This window comes from Hippocampus comes, unplaced genomic scaffold (genome assembly GCF_001891065.2).
Source record: "Hippocampus comes isolate QL1 unplaced genomic scaffold, H_comes_QL1_v1.1 scaffold248, whole genome shotgun sequence".
Classification (NCBI taxonomy): Eukaryota; Metazoa; Chordata; class Actinopteri; order Syngnathiformes; family Syngnathidae; genus Hippocampus; species Hippocampus comes.
This window is the reverse complement of record NW_017806277.1, coordinates 688,135-711,518: the sequence shown is the minus strand read 5'-3', so window position 1 is coordinate 711,518 and position 23,384 is coordinate 688,135. Positions and strand designations below refer to the sequence as shown.

Here is a 23,384-nt window from a genome sequence, read left to right as displayed (position 1 = left end):
AAGAAAATCTATTTGGTGTGAATAGAAATATTTAATGGACCGTATTTTCCGCACTATAAGGCGCACCTAAAAGCAATCAATTTTCTCGAAACCGACTCCGCCTTATAATCCGATGCACCTTATATATGGGTGAATATTCTGATTTCTTGGACGTGTTATTTTAAATGTTCTGTAAAGCACTTTGTTACAGCTGCAGCGCTTTTGAAAGCTCTACATCAGTGGTTCTTAACCTTGTTAGAGATACCGAACCCAACCAGTTCATATGCGCATCCACCGAACCCTGAGAGAAAAATAAAAATATGATTCGAGAAGTGTTCCTTTAGTTTTGCGCGAGATGAGGGTTGCTCAACTTGGCATGACAAATCATGCAGATAGGACGCTGAGTCCCATCATGCTCCGTGATGCATGTGAATCCATGTTGTACATATTCGTCTGACCACTTTCTTTTTTTGTTCGACATTGCATGTGTTTAATTTTTTTTTTTTTTTTTTTAATCACACTACGTACTATCACGACAGTCACACGCTGACTACTGAGGGAACTAAATTTCCCGCAACACTGATTGGACAAGCACTGCAATGTGATCATCCGCAGCCAGTGATGGCCAAGCGGGCGGATCATAACTAATTGACATGTTGAGTTGGGTGTGTCTTAACCTCCAAGGCGGAGGCTCCGTCGAACCCCTGAGACTCATTCACTGAACCGCTGGGGTTCGATCGAACCCACGTTAAGAACCACTGCTTTCCATAAATAAAGCTATATTGTATTGTATTGTATTCCCTTTAGTGTAGCTCCATATAGTGGATGCATAACACAACCCAGCCACTATTGTAGCTTCTATTCTATGCAGCTTAAAATGCGGTTCGCCCTATATATATATATATATATATATATATATGAAAACAGTTTTAAAATAGGCCATTCATTGAAGGTGAGCCTTATACTCCGAAGCGCCTTATAGTGCGAACAATCTGTACTTTATGGAAAGTCTCTTTACTTATTTTATACGCTGTCTGTACAAGACAAGACGTGTCTGAATTACATCATGAGAATGGGATTTAAAATGATTGGAGCCCATCTTAAGGTCCTCTGCCACCTTTGGACAGTGTGGGTGGTATAAAAAGCAAACCAAATGTTACCCAAACCTGATCACGTACTTCACGCTTGTGAATTTGCAGTCATGCCGTCAGTTTGATGATATTAAATTCTCGATGCGGAAAAGAAACGGTTCAGCAAAGAGCTTTTGTGCTTCTGCCATAATGCATAAAATGTGGAATAAACCAAGAATCGTTCTGCTTCCCCTGCTTCTGGATGGTCACTGGCTGTGGTTGTTTCTGTAATGATGAATTGTTTATCATTTATGTACTTTACTTTCCATTACAGCTCGAAATAGATTTTTTTTTTGTTCTTTTGACTGAATTTCCCCTTTTGGACTTATAAAGCATTTTGAATCTGAATCAAAAGAAGGGCTGCGGAAAAAGGCTACATAGTTGAGACTTCCAAGTTCTAAACCGAGCACATTTTGTGGTGTATTCTCTTGACTTCATTATTTATACTGATTCTTCATCATATCGTTGTCTTCATCTTTAATTATTATAGATGGAAGCTTTGTAAACTAAGAGTCGGCTGTTTTCTACCCAGTTGAACATTGGTTGTTTGGTTACATTTCTGTATATAATTTGGCATGTGTAGTTCTGTATAAAATGTCAAAAACTCAAACAAACAGACCTACTCCAGCTGCAGAGCAGTTTTGCCCTAATCTACTCCTGTGACATTTGCGTTTTTTTTTTTTTTCATGCGTTTCCATCCGCAGAGGGGTATTCCTTTTCCTCGTCCTTGGCAATGGCACACAAGTATGTGACTGTTTAATTGGATATTCCATCTACTTGGAGCCACTGGAAAATTGTTCGATCTTCCCCAGAACTTTCGACAAAAAAAAAAAAAAAAAAACCTGCAACTCACAAAGAGTTTAGTTAAGAGTTTGATACGAAATAGTGGCACAGCACAGTGAGTTGATTTCCACAGAGCCGGGCCAGACGTGCATGGTTACTGGAGTCCCTGTATGAAAGTGGGGCAGGCAAGCTTCATGCGTTCACTGAGCCCGCAGAGACTTTTCAGCCCCGCCTGGCGCAGCCAGTGCTTTAAACACCACAAGAATCAGTGGGTTGAGTGGTGTGCTGCAGTCCCAGCGCACAGACCTTGGCCCTAGAACAGAGGGATCTTTTTAGGCCAAATCAAAGCAAAAATCCTTTTCCACCACAAGTTGCTCTCATTTGGAGAGGCATTCTCAATCTCATTTTGGTAGAAACAAGGAGGGAAAAACAGGGAATGATGGCTCTATTGTTTTACATTAAACTATCTGCCTATTGTGACAAATATGGTTGCCATGTTTGTCAATAGCCTAGCTTTTAAGTGGCTAACGTCGCTTTTGCTAGTCAGCACTCATGAAGATTTAATTTGGAAAATGTATTTGGCTGTTGATTGTCACACTTAGTGGCACTCTGGAGACTTCAGTATTTCTATACAAGCAATCATAAAGTCAATTTTTCATCATGTGTCCCCTTACGCAAGGAATTGCGTGTAGGCCAATTAGACTGTCACAACTCAACAATTGCAGCAGAACAAACGAATCTTTCAGTGACATAAATAAGCTTGTTATATAAAAGGGGAAAGCCCGGTTTAACATTTGGACTTCAAATCGAAGCATCTTCAGTTAATTATGTTGGAAGTGTGATTTTTTTTTTTTAATCTTAGAAACCTGCTACGTCAGGTCAAGTTTTAGTTATTAGATTGAGAGCAGGGGTATGGAGGGTGAACTTGTATCAACTATCACTTTCAGTATTAACAGTCAATATACATTAGGCTGGACATTTTTTTTTTGTTTATTCCATGTTACTAACAACCAGATGATAAACTGATTCTACCGTGCATAGCACCTTGTGTAATAGCGTAGTCTGTAAGAGAAATTGAGCCAGAACTACGTACATTATGTTTATCAGAGATGGAGATATCAATTTGCCTCAAAGAAGGAATCAAAACTAAATCTGAAAACGAATTGTTGTCAATTTAGTTTCACCCCAGTCCTGAAGGTGGCGATAATTTACAGTGCCAAATTAGTTTGCCAGAGCCAAACAAATGAAACGGAGAAAAACAAGCCTGTCACTCCCATTTTCTAGACGTCTTATGCCGAAGCCTATTCAAACACTGCCATTCGCGTGGACAGACACACTCACGTCGACTTCATGTCTTCACTGAACCTAACATGTTCATAACATGCATGTTTTTGTAATGAGGGAGGACGCTGGAACAAATCCATGCAAGCATGGGGATTAAACACCACAGGAAGTGCAAAGTTGAGATTCAAACTGAACCTTTGAACTATGTGGCAGATGCTCTAAACAGAAGGCCCATTTTGTTGCTTTTCACAACGATTAAAAAAAATAATCTGGATCTGAAGTGCTTCATCTGTGGTCCATGCCATGCCAGTGTGCAAAGTTTTATAGAAATTAGTTAAGTAGCTTTTAGTTAAGTTACTGGTACCTTACCATTTACAAATCAAGAATAATTGCTCCGTTGCTTTAACTCAGTGTTTTCTTCTTTGAAGGGTCGAAGCTGGATTGTGAAACGGAGCTATGAGGATTTCCGTGTCTTGGACAAGCACCTGCACCTTTGCATATATGACCGCCGTTTCTCTCAGCTGCCTGAGCTGCCAAGACTTGACAGTTTGACTGATCAGCCAGAGGTGACCTTATAAAATTCTGTGCATGCGTGCATGTGGACTGTAAATAACGGTCGCATCACACTGTTAAACCTTCTCCAGAGACTCAATTTTACAGGATTAGTGTTCCAACAAACTGACTCATAGTCATAAACAACAACAACAAAAAAAGTCAGTGAAGGGAAAAAAATAAGCTCTCGACAATACTTCTTACAGTGAAACTCCTCTATAACGAAACCTACATGTATGAAAATACCCCCTAGTGTGAAACAATCTTCATGCATAAAAGCCATTCCGTGTTTTCTGCTTCCCCTGTTGCGACGAAAAGTCCCCCTGTTGCGTAATACGAAATCCTTTTCTCCACCTTTGCCTCGCAACGAAGTTCACTGCAACGAAAACAGGCCTACCGCAAAAGTCTAATCCGACCTCAGCCTGCCACAGCCACTGCTGTTGCTTCGCTAGGAAATGGCAACAGCAACCAGCACACTGGTTTACACATGTGCAGTAGTGCAGGAAGTATTTGTTATTGTTAGCACGTGGTTCGAAATTTCACGAGTAGTTTCAGACACAGCACGAATGTTGCATTGCTTGGTATAAAATGGTTACAAAACGGACCTTTGCAGACCAAGCTCTTCACAAGGAAACATGGAAGAAATTGATATAAGTGAAAGTGAATGCTGATCGAAAATTTCGCAATTTCTTTCCCTTTTTTTTTCTTTCTACGCTGACTATGAAGTGTCAAATAAGTGTATGCTCATACTTATGCACTATTGGAATAAAAATAAAGAGTACAGTTATACGTTTTTTGTGTGCGTTTGTGTTTACGTTTAAGATAACATTTACAATAGTGAAAAGTCCCCTGTAGTGAAAAATTTCTGCGTGCAATCATGATTTCGGTGTAGAGGAGTTTTACTGTGGTAAGCTTTTAGTGTGAGTAAAATAACGTTTATATTTTCATACAGCTTCCGTTTGCAAGCATTATGCCCAGTTGCAAGCGAGGAAAGGGCTTTTTTTTTTTCAACAGAGGTGAATATTCCACCGTTTCAACAAAGCTGTATGTGTGTCGCTATGAGTGTGCCCTTAAGTGCATGAGAATGATTAAGAGATCGTCAGTCACACCTTCTGTCTCTGATTTTTTTTTTTTCATTACAAAATGAGGCCAGTGAGGGCTGTATTTTACAGAACCTTTAAATCATGCACCACTGTTGAGTCATATGACATTTTTAACATGATATAACAAAAAACGTTTTTAACTCTTTCAGGGAAAGCGGTTACTATCGTGGACAGCTTATCATGTTATCAGGTTATCGGGTGCATGAAAGGGTTAAATCCTAATTCTTTTTTGATTTTTTTTTTTTTTTTTTTTTTTCTCTCATGTTAGTCTGTCTCCCAAATGTTGTTGGGTTACCTCTCTCGGCTATCGGCCATTGCTGACAACAAGATAAACTGTGGGCCTGCCCTCACGTGGATGGAGGTATGTAAACACTTTCATCATCTGTTGAAGAATCAGTGTGTGGCAGTGTAAATAAATCCAAAATTGGATTACTTTGAGTGAAAACAGACATCCAAGATGCTTGATTCATTTTCGTCCAAACTGTTCAAAGTCTGGCCCGGGGGCCAATTGCAGCCTGTGTTGAAATTTCCACTGGTCCACAGCTTCTGGCATAAAGTTCAAAAAAAACAAAAAAAAGCTATTTTATATTTCAATGTAAAATGGAGCAACTGGTTAGCAAGTCCACCTCACCATGCAGAGGTGCAGGGTTCAATTCCGGCTCCGGCCTTCCTGTGTGGAGTTTGCATGTTCTCCTTGTGCCTGCGTGGGTGTTCTCTGCGTACTCCGGTTTCCTCCCACATTCTAAAAACATGCATGGCAGGTTAATGGAACACTCGATATTGCCCCTGGGTGTGAGTGTGAGTGCGAATGGTTGCATTTCCTTGTGTGCCCTGCGATTGGTTGACAACCAGTTCAGGGTGTCCACCGCCTACTGCCCGAAGACAGCTGTAATAGGCTCCAGCACACCCGAGACCCTTGTGAGGATAAGCGGGTCAGAAAATGGATGGATGGATGGATGTAAGATGGCAGCAGACCCGTGGCCACGCTCCTACGAGCATTTTGAAATACGCTCAAAGTGTCCTTTGATTAGTGTTTGGCATCATTGTGAATTTCCAAGCTGCATGACCCTTGTGTGACCTTTTCTAGCCCATTTTTAAAATGGAGACTGTAGCGAAGAAAAGCAAAGTTGACAGAGAGGGCCGTCGCTTCCAAGACAAGTGGAAAATGGCTTTTTTTTTTTTTTTTGCACTGAAATACAAAATACCTCGGTCTGTCAGACTTGACAAGAGACCGTAGCAGGTTTCAAGGAATTCATTAGCAAGAGGTACTTTTTTGTATTGTGACTATAAAGGAGTCAGTGTTCTCAGAGCAAGAAGTGAATCACATTATTTGATCTTAGTTTACATACTCAGTTAGCTCTGAGCTTTCACCATCTAACTTGACCACCGTGCACCCATTTGAGTCTCACGTGGAAATGTATTTTTTGGTCTAATAATGGTGCCAGAGACTGTATGCACATGATGATATTGATGTGATTTAATTATGCGTTCGTCTTGGTGGTACACTATCAGCGACCATCCCGTAGTGGCAGGGAGAGGCAGAGAGACACTTTGAAGAAGATACCTCTTGTTACATTGTTGCTTTTTGTCTCTCGGATGCACATTTTTTTCTGATAATTGCGCGTCTTTTGTCGAAAGAAAAAAAAAGATACATGGTTGAACTGGCTGAAAACCCCCTGTCGTGGGTGGATCATCTTTCATCTACTCTTCTGTGCATGTATAATTGAACACAGGCACTTGGATTTGTTATGCAAGTCCTACTGATATGTAGTGAAAGCAGGTTACGAGTTATGTTTCTCTGAAAGAAAAACATTATATATTTTTTTAAAGAATTACTAGGGCTACAACTGAAGTCTATTTCAATAATCAATTAATATTTTGATTATTTTGTCAATTAATTGATGAATTGGGTTAAAATCATGTTTTAATTTCCATCCCTTTATTCAAAAACTGATAAGGTTCCGGAACAGAATTAGACTCTACAAACATAAACTCAGACAAAGGTATACAAAAATATTTATTTACAGCAAAAATGGCGCAAAGCCAACAAAGTACAATTAATGACGCTGGTAGACACACCAGGGGAAAATGAGAGAAACCAAAAGCACTTGCCAGAAGGCAAGGGAAAAATATCACCGAAAATAGCTTGTCAACAAAGGACAAGATGAACCAATCGTGGAAATACTAAAACCGAGAGTAATATTAAACATAGGCAAACTACTTATGGAAAACGGAGAACCAAGAATGGAGAATGAGAATACGGAGCAATATCAAGAACTTCAAGAAAACTGCACTTGAACGAATAACATGAGCAAGGTGAATTATCCGACAATCAGTTGTCGTGCGAGATGTCCTCAAATAGTCTGCGTTCAAATGAGGGACAGGTGCGCAGCAGAAAAGACCGGAACCCCGCTGTCACCTGTTGGGGACTAAACAGAACGGAATCATGACAAAAACAAGACATTATTTCAAGTTGACCGTGCAGAAGGGTATTAACTTTTCAGAAAATAGACAAAATTGTTGATCAGTTTCCAAAGTAAAAGCAAATGCATTTTGATTAAATACAAAAATAATCAGTCTGCTTTCATGAAAGATGACAAAAATCAGCGAACATTTTCTGTTCAGAAACTGAACTTTTGAGCGTTTGGACAGTTCTCATTAAAAAAAGAATCTAAACAATTTATCAATTGTCAAAAATAGTTCTTGATGAAAATGATGATCGATTAATGTCAATTACCGTTGTGCACTATAAGGCGCTTCAGATTATCAGGCGCACCTTCAATGAATGGCCTATTTTAAAACTGTTTTCATGTATAGGGTGCACTGCATTGTAAGGTGCATAGAATAGAAGCTACAATAGTGGCTGTGGTTGCACTATGCATCCACTAGATGGTGCTCCGTCAAAGATAATACAATACAAAACAGCTTTATTTATATAGAGCCTTCACAACCAACCAAGCCATGAGAACTGGTGACAAACACGGACATGAAACATATACAGTAAATATTCTCTAGTGCGGTTTCGTTTTTGCGCTGTCCAATTTGTCCTGATAATAGAAATTCCTCATTTGGGAAATGAGCATGGTACATGTCCTTTATGAACCTGCAAGTATGTTGACAAAATTGCACGTGTAACAACACAATCAATAAAATACAAAAATATACTGTCCAAAAACTTTATATAACAAAAACTGCAATACAGATGTATCCAAAAAAAATCACAACAGTAAAATACGTACAGTATTTTAATGTTTATTTTTTTTTTCTGTCTTGGGAAAAAATGTGTCTATTTTGGATTGTTTGGTTGGATGCATTCTTTGGTTTATGACAATGTTTGCCTGCGTGTCATAGTTTTCGTGCTAGTTGCAAGTAACTGTCCCGTTGATCACCGATGTCTGGTAATTCTTGTGCATACTGATCGATTTGTTGCCATTTGCATTGCTTCCTCGCTGGATGGTGGCTTGTCATCAGGAGTTGAATCGATGCCTTGTTTTTTAAAGTTTCGTAGATTTGCGTCTTTCCGACTCCAAGTGCCTGCTGGATGCTTTTTCTTTGTGTCCAGCCTCGCTCAAACGGATGCATTTCACTCACTCCGCTCCAGTCATGACAGCTCTTCTGCGTTTCGATGCTATGATCTACACGACGTAAGTGAATAAAGTTAAAATCTTTCGCAATTGCAGTCAAACGCACGCCAATAAAAACTCACTTACACGTCGTCCTTTCGAATCTGATTGTTGAAAAACGCGAAGTGAAAATGTGTCTCGGTGTCGTCGTTCCGTAGCATCGGGTGGGCGTTGCGTGTATTTAAGCTCCCGCGGCATGACGTCTCAATCCGGGTTACGGGTAGTGGAATTTCCGCTTACGTAAGTTCCGGTAACATGTAATATCGCAGTCAAAATGTTAATGCACAGGCTTTTGTTCCGGGTGAAGGATATTCCTTTTCATAGAATTCCGGGGATGGGAATATTTACTGTAACTACAAATAAACGCATTATAGGGCGCACTGTTGGCTTTTGAGAAAACTGAATGCTATTAGGTGTGCCTTATAGTGCGGAAAATACGGTACAGTGGTTGGTAATCGTAGCTCTAGTACCGTATTGGCCCGAATATAAGACGGTGTTTTTTGCATTGAAATAAGACTGAAAAATTGGGGGCCGTCTTATATTCGGGGTCTAGACATTATACCCATTCACGACGCTAGATGGCGCCAGATATCATTGAAGCAAATGCTGAACTTGACTCCCCAGGCCAAAGTGAACCCCTGTCACGAAGAATAAAAATAAAAATAGCGGTACCACGAAGAAGAAAATAAAAAATAGTGTTAAAAAAGAAAAGAGAAGAAAATAATAGAAAAGATAACAGAAAATGGAGAAACATAGCGACAATCTGGAGAAAAGTGGGTCGAAGATCAGCCAGGTTAACCGCCAGCTGAGGAGAAGTTACGATGCAATGTACATTTCAAAAACCAGAAGCCATTCATTTACGAATGTGATTGCACTTTAGTTTACATATTTAAATGTTCAGATATTAAGATTTGAATGAGGCAAAATAACATGCTTTTTCTCTCAAATATATTGTTCATTTGTTTCAGATATACTGTAATTATTTTCTGTATAAAAATTAATTTGGTGTTCAAAAAGTCTTTTTTCAAACTTGAGTCTTGAAAAAGAGGGTGTTGTCTTATAATCAGGGCCGTCTTATATCCGGGCCAATTCGGTACTTATTACTGTCAAATGTGCAGTATTTGCAACATACAGCACAGATGAAATTATTTCCCTCTCAAACAGACAACATACTCAGTGCTGATGAACATGTTGAATGCCTTTTGATTCCTTCATCTGCTTCGCATTTCTATTTTAAAGTCATAAAATGACTGTAAATCTGTTGCATGTTTTGCTGTTTTGCATTTCTTCACTTGTAACGTTTTGAATCAGTCGTGTAAGCATCACAATGATTCAACTGAGCCCCGTAGCATTGATGGGTTTTTTTTTGTTTTTTTTTTCCAGGTTGACAATAAAGGAAATCATCTTTTGGTTCACGAAGAGTCATCCATCAACGTGCCCGCAATTGCAGCTGCCCATGTCATCAAACGCTACATTGCACAGGCTTCAGACGAGCTTTCCTTTGAGGTGACACCAATACGCTCCCAATCTCTCTTGCAGACTTTCTGACAGTACACAGAGAGAATGCATTCCATTCAACTTTATACAGTGATCAAGAGGGAAAAAAAATACTGGAAACTAGTTGGCTCTTCCGGTAAAAATGCTCAACTAACAGCTGAAACTAAAGCTGGATCGCAAGCCTGAAAATCTAGTCGTTTTAAAGCAATTATTGTGGAAATATCGTACTGGATTTTTTACAAAGTGACAAAAACCTATTTCCTCTTCTCTCCAGGTTGGTGACATTGTGTCAGTGATTGACATGCCTCCGAAAGAAGACACCACATGGTGGAGGGGGAAGCATGGCTTTCAGGTGTGCCATTCAAAACATCATCATAGGCTACCTTTACATACATGCAGTGAATATTCAGGTTGCTGGGTACCATTTCATGCTGGTACCATCTCAAGACATCATTTGTCATGTGAATGCTCCAGAAATTCAAAGTCGTAGTCATTGGCGTTCTGAACTTGTGGCAGTTGATATATCAAGAATTGAAAGGCTTCTTCTAAACTCCATACGCGCTTACCTGTCACTCAGCAAACCCGTACAGTTTAATTTGTTGTTGGTATTCTGCTGCCTATATGTGTACAAAAAACAATCAATGCCTCATTAAATTTGATTGAATCACATTACTGTATACAAAGTACAATGTGTACACATTTTATGGGGAGGTTTTTCTTGAGGTGGGTGGGGGGGTTACCGTATTTTCCACACTATAAGGTGCACCTAAAAGCATTCAATTTTCTCAAAAGCCGACACTTCGCTGTTTAATCCGATCGGCCTGATATATGGATCAGTAATCTGATTTCTTGGATATAGTATTTTAACTCACTCAAACCCTTTGGCTTGACTGCACTGTAGTAATAGTAAAAAAATGGCCAGCAGGCGGCAGTGGTGCAAAAGTCCACCATTGTTCAATTTGCACTTGTTCATAGTTCAATAGTTTTGTTGTGTGCAAATAAATTATTTTGCTCTAAAAACATTTTTTGTAATGTTGTTTTGTAGGAGGAACACATTATTCAGGTATTTGAGCTGTCACAAATGCAAAAAATAGTGTCAAACTTGAAATTATGCTCGAAATGCATGCTTTTACAAAAAGCTAATTTTCTGAAGAAAACCGGCCATAAAACTTGGCAATTTTCTATGCTGATTACGAACGAACGGAGAAAGATAGAAACAAACTTTTTTTCTGCTGAAAGAAGAGAGTCTCAACTTTCTTCTGACTGGTCGCACGTTTATATAGCCGTAGAACAGAAAATTATGTGGGCCTTGCAAATCAGTCAAAATTCAGTAAAATGTGAGGGATTGAGGGGGTTGCTCCAGTGAAAAAGGGTGGTATTCAATGAGTTAAATGTTCTGATGTTCAGCACTTTGTTAAAGCTGCAGCGGATGTGAAAGCTCTATATAAATAAAGCTGATTAAACCCTTTAGCATAGCCGCATCTCTTGGAGTCATAAAGCAACTCGAGCCACTATTGTAGCTGCTATTCTATGCACCCTATAATGTGATGCGCCTTATATTTGAAAACCATTTTAAAATAGGCCATTCATTTAAGGTGCGCCTTATAATCCGAATCACCTCATAGTGTGGAAAATACGTTAATTTTGTAAACATACTTCTGTGTTTGTGTACCGTATTAAAGTACGTACGTCCCATCACAACTTTACAGGAGCAAAGCGTATTCCACTAAATTGCTGTGACTGGTGAAACTTGTCTCGGAGCACGTGATAGCTTCTCCAGCTAACATACGTAGCTTAGCACAGCTTGTTCTGTCAACACATCACTAAGCAGTGATTGAATATATTACGTACGCAATTATTGTGGGATAAGAATACCAGGTGAGCAGGACAGTCGCAGTTGGATCTTTTATTATTTATTTTTTTTTTTTTTAAGTCCCCACGTCCACTGTGGGCCATCGGAGTAGCCTAAATGGGTGCGAGAGGCACTTGACCCGGTAAGAGAGCAAAACATCAGGCCCTGGCTTCTACAAAATCTCCCTATTGTTTACTTTTAAGTGAGTTTAGTGTTAGTATACATCAACTTTGGCCAATTTATTTGTGGATGCATGCTTTCTACCTGTTTTGAAATTGACATTTAAACCCATGGTATACTGTACATTGAAACTGGTCACCAACCCATTCCTAACTGGAAGATAGTGGTCAAACCTGCCTAAAAAAAACCCCAAAAACAAAAATAGTCAAACCATAAATGTTTATGTAAAAGACAGTCAAGCCTACATATAAATGACTGAACCCAGTGTACTCTTTTATATTGAAGATCCCTGTGCAGTCATGAACCCTTTTTAAAACCATGTCTGAACTTTCTCTCACCCTCTGCCCCACTTTCTCTGCACTGCCCTTTTTGAACATACTTGGCTCTTTGCCTTCAAGAAGTCTGACATTCTAACGCACTCCCGGGGTTACAGGCAACAGGAAGTTTCTCATTAGTTCGATGCTATTCCTGAAGCGTGGTTGGTTGGCAAGAATCTACAGAGAGCTTTGTCTTGTCAGTTTAATTCAAGTGTGAAGTAAACTTAGCCAACCATCTTTTGAGTAATACTTCGAGTTAAAACTATTTCAAGCATACTTGCGTTTTTTTTTTTTTAACGCAACCACCCAGGTTCATAGCTAGATCATCACAGCTCGATATATCAACGCGCTGAGCAACGAAAATGCTTTTGTTCGTCAATCATTGGTGAGTGATGTGGTTTATAGAATTCCGAGTCGGCAGCAAGCCATCGAACTGCATTGTTGATTGTCCAGTTAATGCTCTTTGCCATTGGTTTCGAGTTATTCGGCGAAACCCATAGACGCTGTGTGGCGATGCACTGTTCATATTCAAGCAAACAGTGGTTTGAGTGGCCAAAAGAAAAGAATAGGGCACATAAATGGACCAGAAAATTGAAATGATACAGTGTTCATTCTGGCTAAGCGAATTAATTTCACGCCGGTGTTGACGAACGTTCTTTGTTACCAGCACTTCAAAAACCTCTGTTTTCTCAACCGGATTTGCAAAAATGGCAGGTGTGATAATCAATGAATAACTCTGGCTGTTGTTTATGAAAACTTTTGATTCAAAATATTATATGAGTGCATGGATGGAATCCTTTGTAACGGTTTGCGACTAACAATGCTGACGATATAATGTGTGGAGTGGCCGACAACGTAACTGAACGACGTTAGCAATGACAATGCAGGACACCAATCCACTAAAATATGTGCTCTCAATACTAGCGGGAATGCTTGGACCAAGTAGCTAAACCCATCGTGCACAACTTACAGCACGGCGCAGCATCGAATTGCAAACAATAGCGCTAGGCTAATAACCGCAGCCTATATAGCCTCGCATATTTCCAGTCCCTAGGGGTCTCGTCTCCATTCCATGTCCAGCCGGTGTGAAGTAAACTTAGCCAACCATCTTTTGAGTAATACTTCGAGTTAAAACTATTTCAAGCATACTTGCGTTTTTTTTTTTTTAACGCAACCACCCAGGTTCATAGCTAGATCATCACAGCTCGATATATCAACGCGCTGAGCAACGAAAATGCTTTTGTTCGTCAATCATTGGTGAGTGATGTGGTTTATAGAATTCCGAGTCGGCAGCAAGCCATCGAACTGCATTGTTGATTGTCCAGTTAATGCTCTTTGCCATTGGTTTCGAGTTATTCGGCGAAACCCATAGACGCTGTGTGGCGATGCACTGTTCATATTCAAGCAAACAGTGGTTTGAGTGGCCAAAAGAAAAGAATAGGGCACATAAATGGACCAGAAAATTGAAATGATACAGTGTTCATTCTGGCTAAGCGAATTAATTTCACGCCGGTGTTGACGAACGTTCTTTGTTACCAGCACTTCAAAAACCTCTGTTTTCTCAACCGGATTTGCAAAAATGGCAGGTGTGATAATCAATGAATAACTCTGGCTGTTGTTTATGAAAACTTTTGATTCAAAATATTATATGAGTGCATGGATGGAATCCTTTGTAACGGTTTGCGACTAACAATGCTGACGATATAATGTGTGGAGTGGCCGACAACGTAACTGAACGACGTTAGCAATGACAATGCAGGACACCAATCCACTAAAATATGTGCTCTCAATACTAGCGGGAATGCTTGGACCAAGTAGCTAAACCCATCGTGCACAACTTACAGCACGGCGCAGCATCGAATTGCAAACAATAGCGCTAGGCTAATAACCGCAGCCTATATAGCCTCGCATATTTCCAGTCCCTAGGGGTCTCGTCTCCATTCCATGTCCAGCCGTTGGGGCACATTTTCCGCATCCTGAGCATCTGGCTCGTACATGTTCGGTCCAACATACATCTCTTCAAACACCCCTCAGATAAGTGACATAGAAATATTTGATTTGAGATTTTCTAAAATGACTTCACACTTGACCTTTATAGCTCATGCGTGGTTTATGTATGGAAATATACTGCTGGTGAACATGGACAGCGTTGGCGTTATACTGTACCTTCGCTCAACTTGGTTGAAGCTAAACATTTTTGGAATGATCTGAACATGGCTCATATGTGTTGATTTTGCTGGAAGTACATTTGGCAGTTGAGAAACTAAAATTCAATAATTGTGATTTATGTCTATTTGAATTCATTCATTAGTGGTTAGTTCCTCTGCTGGTTACATGTAAATGAAGGGTAAATAAACCAAAAACAGAAATTGGGTAAGCAAAACAAAAAGTATTATGTTTGAACGGAGTTCCAAACCTTTTTTTTTTTTTTTTTTTTTTTTTTTAATGTTTAACTTTTTAAATGAGTACGCAACTCAACTGGAAACATTTTGAAATGAATTGTTGTGGGTCTTTATGAGTTAATTCATATTTTTGTTGCAGCTATGATGCATATAAGATCTCCAATCTACAAAAAGTGCTTCCTATAGGACACGGGTGTTGGGCCTCAGTGGAGATCTGCAGTCTTTGTGCTCCAAGACTAATTTTAATTCTGGTTTGTTTGATATTTTCTCCCACTCCCTCCAGGTTGGCTACTTTCCCAGTGAGTGTGTGGAGCTCATAAATGATAAAGTGCCACAGTCCATGACCAACTCTGTGCCCAAGCCAGGTACTGCTCTCCTTAACGTTCAAACCATTTAGTGAAATGTTGTCAGAAGGGAATAATCGTTGATGACAGTTGCGAGATAAGGGCTGCGTTTTCTGGAAGTAGTTCAGGATGCGTTTGTATATGTGCGTGTGTGTGTGTGTGTGTGTGTGTGTGTGTGTGTGTGTGTGTGTGTGTGTGTGTTATGCCTCAGGCAAACCCTTGGTTTATTTCAACAGTTTTTGACTCAGAATTCTATGAATGTATGGTATACCTAATTTGAATATACACAAGCCAATAGGTATGTTAAACTATTACTGAGATATACAAATCCATACGTTACAAATCCTAATAACATAACGTTTGTGATTGAACATTTGGGAACTCGCATACAAATTTCAACGCCAAAGACTGATTCATTGATGATGACTTTCATTCACAAGAATCTGGCCGGCCTTGGAATGAGACTTGGAGCCAGATGCTAACCATCTGATGTCATGACAAAATGATAATGCTGTAAAAAAAAAGAAAAAAATAAGACCACCAATGCTACAAATTGCTAGTTTCCGGATTTTCCGGTGCCTGAAGCACCTGACCGATCAGATGGATAATAAATACTTCTCATGATATTGTAATCCGTTGTAGCACATGGACGACCACATGTTAATATTTTAATTGATATACCTGTACATTCTCCCACTTTGGTGCACACTGCTTGTCTGGGTTACTTGCACATTTATTTCCACAATTTGCCACTTCATCCACGATTGAGAATATTTTAATATTAATCAAAATAGTTGTTGTTTTTTCCTCTGATTGCTCAGATATTTGATTTTTGGGTTTTTTTTTAATACAGATAGCCACTATTTAAGGTTTAGTTTTTGAAACTCCGCGGCTGTCAAAAGCAATTTTATGATTAATGGGCTGACCAAGGCTTGATTGTCATTGTCATTCATTGTCCGATGCACAACGAATATTGCACTGCATTACAGCCCGCATTGCTTGTTCTCACTGCTTTGATGCATCCTGAATACCGATGTCTCATCGCACACGATTGAGCCGTATGTATGTGGGTAACTTGCATGTGTCTTGATATGTCGCATTTGACTCTGACTCCTCTGCCTCAGCGTCCCCGTGCTCTGGCCTGCCGCCCGCTTCATGGAGTCTCTTCCCTCCCTGTGCGTGTTGGTATAAAATTGCTTCGTCCTGCTCCATGCATTCCTCCCTCACTAGCGCACTTAGACATATAAACTGTGATTGCATTGCAGTTTGTCAGATTTAACTTAATATTGGATACAATGACATTGTTGGAATCTAAGACTTGAGTAAACGATGGCTGTTTTTTTTTTTCTAACGTCAAGTGCTTCTCTCCCTCTGCTGCTTCTCTCATGTCTCCATCCATCCGTCCATCTTTCTGTTGGTCCATCCGTTCATCGGGATGCATGCAGATTTGGAGATGGAGAGTGTAATACAGGACAATGCATGGGTGGCCGACCCGCTTAACCACTACAGCCTAAGTTCAGGTAGAAAAGCCTCTTGGTGTGCTGCCCGAAACTAACTCCAACCCGACAGCAATGTTTATTTTGTGCAACTCTCATAACACATAGTTTGTATGGAGTTAAAAATACAGTGGAAACTGTAAATTTGACTGCAATCGATTCCGCAACACTGGTCAACACCCCCCTCTGTCCCAGTCTCAAATCATCTCTCCCCAGGGAAATAAATGGACGTGCAATTAATCCGTTCCAGACCCCACCAAGCCCACCCAAAATTAATTTATTACATGTTTTTTCATAAGATGAGTGCTAACATTTCCTCTCCACATAACCTTCAAACATGGATAACACAAACACAAAACATGACGATAACTAATGAATTGGCTTTCCTTCTTCTTCTTCTTCTTCTTGTGTGGGGTCTATTGACAGTTAGCAAACCATCTTTACGGCACCATCAACTGTATACAGCCTCCAGCTGTATACAGCCACCAACTGATATTGTCCTTCCACTTTAAAGAAACCAATGTGAATTGATGGTGACTGGGTGTGGCCGCCTTGTCGCAGTGTGTGTCGGAAGCGCATTTGTATCTCAAATTTAGCTCATGTCACATAACAAAAAAAGAAAATTGGTCAAGTGATGTCTCATGTCTTGAAAATGTTTCAGGTCAAGGCACTCATATCTCAAGGCACCGCTTTACATCTCATTAATCTGGTCTAGAGTCAAACTTTCTTGATCATAAAACCTTTATTAACTGTACGGGTTGAGTTGATATTTCAACAACCACAACTGTTACACAAGTGTATAATTACACAAGTAGTTATACAAGCAGTATAATCATTTTAAAAAGAAGACGTGTACTGTACATTTACCCTTTTAAGTGCTGACTATGCAAGTTCCTTCGTGTAAGCAAGTGCAACTCATACTGTGGGGAGCATTCCTCTTTTTTTCATTATTGTGCTCAAATTATACTGAGAAGCCCTGACAGAGATGTGCGTACCAAACATCTGACCGCGTGCATAATTTGCCAACAAGACCAAGTCAGATTTAATGGTACCTCTCTTAGTGTCATACACAATGATGGTTCAATCTAAATTATAGTGAGTGAGCATATAGAAATGCTAGTTCAATTCTAAATTGTACAATCTTTAGGTTCAAAATTGGAAGTTCCACCATAACAGAAATCAACCTAATGATGCTCCACATACCCATAAATGTTTGTGACCTTCCAAAAACATTTTGTATCAAGTGGTAAATTAAACTCTTCATCCCATCTGGTTGTTGCATCATAATGGTATATGTAAGTCCATGAGAAAATAGACATCTTTTATGCATACTATATATTTTAGGTTTGACAGAATAATTCTTCCAGGGAATTATCAAATGCAATTTGTATATAAGAGACGAAAACCCGAATGTTGCTGAATATAGTAAATGCGTCTCTACTTTGAAATCGGTATTCACGGGAGAGAACCAACTTCTGTTCCCAGCTTTCAGTTCTCTGTCTTGGTCCCCTAAAGGTATATGCAAATGACTTCAGGGATGAGCCAGGTTACTGGAGCATTTCTAAAAGCTCCTTAACGTATCCTGTGTCTGGATGAGGTCCAGCTGTTTGTCTGTTTGGTCGACACTGAAAGATGGTGGTAGGGGTGTCATGGTCCTGGGTCCTGACTAGCCGTGATTTATTTAATCCTTTCACAGCAAGGGAGGGGGGCAGGGAGGGAAGCGGCTGTAAACCCATCCATTGAGTGGTAAGCTTTGTTCTGCAATAGTATGAATCGCTGTTTCCCTCTCCATGGCGACGAAAAGAGCACATTCCTGTAGGGATCTACAAGTATTGAAAAAAAAAAAAAAATACTCTCTCTTCCGAGGTTCAATTTGCGCTTTCCGAACAATTGCCCCAGTGTGATGATGGAAACTTTACCATCCTCACAATGCAAACAGGTTGTAGTTGCCACTCACTTGATGATGCAAATGGATAGTCAGCGTTCTTTTCTTTTGACATGCCAGTTGCTGACCCAGATGTGGAGCAAACCCTTCATTTCTACGCCTATTGTCATGTCTGGGGACCTGTGATTTGGGCAGCTGCTTGAGCATAAACTGAGTGAGCTCAAACAGCTGCTCATGTGAACGAGGGAGGAAGTCATTGAATAGAGAACGTGTGAGAGACTGATTTGTTCCTGCAGTTCCCAAGGATCCCGGCTCATTTCCTGGTGCTCCAGCTCTGAGCTGTGAAATTCTCGAGGTCCCTTGTGTAACTTGTCTCTCCACATGATTCATTTTAACGACTGAAGTTTGGTGGAGGCTGGTGCTGGTGGTTCTTAACTTGCTGCATATGTCAAAGCTGGGAGTTTTTTTTTTCCCCCCATTATTATTATTTTGTGGGATTTTTCACATCGCATTGCACTCAACTCATTCCGTAATGTGGTGTTGGGCAACATGGCAGAGGGCTTCTCGCCCCATTTGTCCTGTAGGTGACGCGGTGAGCACTTGTATCAAAGGTCAACTCCACCCCTCTACCGCACTGTGTTTACAATGTGCCTTGCATGCTGACTCTCGCTGACAAGTTTACCACATGCTGCAGAGCTTGATGTTCTTCCATTCTGAAAAGGAATGAGGAATTCTAATTGAATTCACCCTTTTTTTTTTTTTTTTTTTTTTTTAAATAACAGAATTTGATCTGGCTCGCAGGGTTTATTGGTATACAGTACGTAGCATACGCATAAGCTGTGAATGAGGAGCATTGTCATTTTTGCGCTGATTGTACAAAGTTGTGGTCCATACTTGGCCATTATTGTTTGGCAGATTCGTTGGAATTCTGAACCACGAAACAAAAGCCATAAATTTGGTCACAGCATGACCAACGTTGCCTTCCATTAAAAGAAAATGACAAACGAGGACGTGAAATCATTTCAAAGGATGTGAATGTCAAGTTGAAGTCACATGAAGTGGAAGAGTCCGACTGCAGTCTCATGATCCTCACCATCGACAAATCAAATTAGCTTTACTCAACATAAATCTTGCACAACTAATTTCAAGAATGACAGGAATTCTTGAGAATCAGTGGGGCCTCAATGTCAGAGAAAGTTGAAAGAAACTAAAAATGTGTACAATTAAAGTACCGTCTATTCCTCACTAAAAGGCGCACTGGATTATGAGGCGCACCTTCAATGAATGGCCTATTTTGTAATTTTTTTCATATATTGCACGCACTTGACTATAAGGTGCAATCTACAATGCATCCACTAGAGCTACAGGTACGTGTTTGTCCATCTCTCCGTGCCTTCTCTTCTTCCGTTAGACTCGAGAGGCGTTCATGACCACCTCCAAAAAAACGTAAATTAACGATTACTTCAGTGAAACTACGAAAATTGAAAATACAGTAATTCATCAAAACAGAAAATCACAAAATAAATTCTGTAGCCCCCCCGACAGAATTTATTCGGGCATTTCCTTGAGCGTAGCTGCAACAGAACGTTCAGATGTCAGTAAATTGGAGGAGACTGGACTGTCTCAGAAGTGTTTGTTATTTATTCCTTTGTTGTGTACTGTATTCACAAACGAGGAAATCACAAAATAAATTCTGTAGTGGGGCCATAGAATTTATTTTGTGATTTCCTCGCTTGATTTTCTGTTTTGATGCATTATTTTCAATTTTCATAGTTTCATTGAAGGAATCGTTAATTTACGTTTTTCCGAGGCGGTCATGAACGCCTCTCGAGTGTAACGGAAGAAGAGACGGACAAAGACGTACCTGTATTTGTTGAGACTGTGAAAACCATTAATAAAGTGTGCGTTTTGAAAAAAACACCACCACAGCGCTCCTTTTTTCGGAGCTCCAACAAAAACTTATTTAATAAAGCAGCGACACAGTTCACTGAACCAACAGCAACTTATAACATTGTAAGCATGTCTCCGGCAAGGAGCCATCTTGGGCTCGACATATTACGGTAATGACCATACATAAGGTGCACCGGATTTTAAGGCGCACAGCTTTTAAGAAAATGGAAGACTTTTCGGTGCGCCTTATAGTGCGGAAAATACGGTACTGTATTTGTAGTTGGAAGTCTTCAAGCTTTATTATGGGGTAAACTTGTCAGTAATTTAAGGGTACTATACTATATCTTCTTTATATAAACCAGGGGTGTCAAACTCATTTCACATGGTGGGCCGCATACGGCCTGGGTAGATGTCAAGTGGGCCGGACCATTAAAATGATACCATACTTTGCTAGAAATAACCAAAACAATATGTCTTTCCTTTGTTTTGGTATAAAGAAGCACAAGAACATTAGGAAAATGTTGAAATTAAATGAACATATCTTTTACAAAACATTTCATGAAGCACCTTACATTTCCTTCGACAAATGTGCAATTTACTTTTATCATTCACATATATGCATTGCAACTGATCCCACTGATTGTACAAACTTTAACAAGTAATTGGTTTTGAAAAATATAGTAATGCACTTTAAGATTAAACGAGATTTATAAAGAAAGGAAGTTTTAAACCATTTACACGTGCATATAAAATCTAAATGTAATCCCTGCCTACACCTTACAAACTAAGGAGCGTGCTATTAAATGTGTAAATGTGAGAGTGCTATTGATAGCGTCTGCTGTCATGGGTCTGTCTCAGTGATGGACTGAGGCTGCTGTTGTCTTCTTCTCTGATCAAAACAGTGTCCCCTAGCGGATACTCAATGAATTGCACCTTATTAAAAATATTTATTCTGTGTTTTTTATGCATTTTCTTCACTTTTAAATTATCCTGTGGGGCCTGATTGAACGGCCCGCGGACCGTATGTTTGACACCAGTGCTTTACATAATCATCTCGCGGGCCGGATTAAAGTCCTTTGCGGGCCGGATCCGGCCCGCGGGCCGTACGTTTGACACCCCTGATATAAACCAAACCTGTTGGACTTCTTATAATAGTTTTGTGAGTGTTTTGGATTTATTCTGGTGGCAAACATGAAAACCAAATACAGTAGGCTTGTCAGGGAGAGTCGGTCATGGGTAAACTGGGCTCAGGATTCATTTAAAACAAGTGCTCTTTCCAAAGCAATGGATCAGCATAGTTCATTGTCAGTAAATGTTTGGATTATATTTTTCTGACTATATGTTGCTCTGGAGTACAAGTCATAGTCACCAGTAAATAAAATACATCATGAACAATAAAAAATAAAATAAAAAAAGCGTACAAATCGTTTCAGACTATAACTCGCATTTTAGGGGTGAATGTATTTCACAAAAACAGAGATCAGCATTTTGGCTCTCAGGAAGTCCGGTCCAGCCAGATGCTCAAAACGCTGACCCACTTCGAGAGTCTATTTTTTTCCCCCCTCTTAACGATCAATCAGTAGCTTTCACTGCTTATAATAGAGCAAACATACTGCAGAGATAAAATAAACAACTTTACTGAGATTTGTTCTGTTCTTAGTGAAAAATAGCCGTCGCAATCACTTCCTCTGTGTGACATGCCAACACGCCCATGTAATCAAAATCCCTTTATCGCCTTAAAATGCATCCATTTCAAAAACACTTATCACGAGCAGAATGTCAATGCAACACCGTTTAACCGACTTCCACGCTGTCCATAATGTGACGTTGGCAGAAACCATTACGTTGCACGTCTTCTCTGTCCAAGAGCTACCTCCCACGATTTAAAACTGTAATCTACTTCCACCAGAATGACCTAAAAGGAAGTTGAGCCGAAATTTCAAGAGGATCACTGTAAAGTCCGATATTATTTTTGAAGTGGTTCGTTTGTCAATACTAAAATCAAGTTAAATCACTAATTGAGGACACAAACAAGACTACTTCATTACGCTGACGTGCTGCCAGCGTTTAGCGGCGGCTTCAGCATTAGCTGCTAGCAGCAAATTCCCTCTTGGCTACTTGGATTACATTAAAGGCAGTTAAATGAATGCACATTTTAATGCTTAGAGCCTGACACAGTTGCCATTTCTACTTATTTAACAAAACAGGCTTACTCAAATGGGTTGTTTAAACCAGCAAAATCGGTACTATGCTTCTAATAACACTTCGATGGGTAGATTTGTTTAAAATCGTGATAGTAAGTTATGATGATAGAATATCCTCAAAAAATATGTTTCTCCTAATTTTTAAAGGTGTTATTTATTTATTTTGACTGATATCACCGATTAAGGCCACAGTATCATCTTGAATTTAAATTGTGCCGTCATTTATAAACATGTCAGGACTGCTCGCATGAGCTGTACACTTTTAACAGAAGTTGAATTTACAATCATCTAACTTGTCTTTATTATTACTTTGTACACATCTTAAATAATTTAAGATGTTAACAAATGACTGTGATTATAAGAGCCGCTGCTTGCTGCTGCAATATGCAGTGATTTACAAATGATTTGATTCATCGACTAATCGCGACAACTCTATCTGGCAGCCCCAGTGTCGAACATGGTTTCCAGTTTTATTGGTCACGCTTAATAAATAAAATAGATTTACAGTACATAGCTAACTAGCTAGATATTTTTTTCATGCTAGTTGCATGCATTATTTCTTTAGTGTATTCTTGTGCGTGACTCTGCACGATTTGAAAGGCGCATGGTGGAGCTGCCAGGCATTTAATATTTTGCAAAGCCAACAGCGAATAAGTTGCAGTGTTCATATGATACTGAAATGTAACCATATATCACAGGACGGCCATTGTTCACCATCCAGAGGTAATTTTCTACATATCATTGGTAAATTGTACCTGTTTTTCAACAAATTATCTTTGCATGAATATGGTGAAACTGTCCATGTGTATGTGCGTGTGTGTGTGTGTGTGTGTGTGTGTGTGTGTGTGTGTGTGTGTGTGTGT

The 23,384-nt window shown here is 39.7% G+C and overlaps 1 protein-coding gene and 1 long non-coding RNA gene across 5 annotated transcripts in view; one reads left to right on the top strand and one right to left on the bottom strand.

Annotated features, from left to right (window-relative positions):
* The window catches only part of arhgap32b (Rho GTPase activating protein 32b), a 70,009-nt gene that overhangs the window by 26,325 nt on the left and 20,300 nt on the right, over window positions 1-23,384 (top strand). For 2 of the 4 annotated variants that reach the window (XM_019857718.1, XM_019857721.1), the window contains 7 exons: window positions 3,605-3,742; window positions 5,100-5,192; window positions 9,838-9,960; window positions 10,226-10,303; window positions 14,986-15,067; window positions 16,171-16,221; window positions 16,492-16,566. In XM_019857718.1, coding sequence (XP_019713277.1) covers window positions 3,605-3,742; window positions 5,100-5,192; window positions 9,838-9,960; window positions 10,226-10,303; window positions 14,986-15,067; window positions 16,171-16,221; window positions 16,492-16,566 — 640 coding nt within the window. The remainder of the gene's footprint in view (window positions 1-3,604; window positions 3,743-5,099; window positions 5,193-9,837; window positions 9,961-10,225; window positions 10,304-14,985; window positions 15,068-16,170; window positions 16,222-16,491; window positions 16,567-23,384) is intronic. The other 2 variants (XM_019857719.1, XM_019857720.1) reach the window with 2 other exon arrangements.
* On the bottom strand, window positions 11,157-16,356 carry LOC109507968 (uncharacterized). The gene is made up of 3 exons (XR_002166573.1): window positions 16,341-16,356; window positions 11,216-11,347; window positions 11,157-11,180 (listed from the first exon to the last, which is right to left on the bottom strand). It is a non-coding gene; the product is annotated as an uncharacterized LOC109507968 (long non-coding RNA).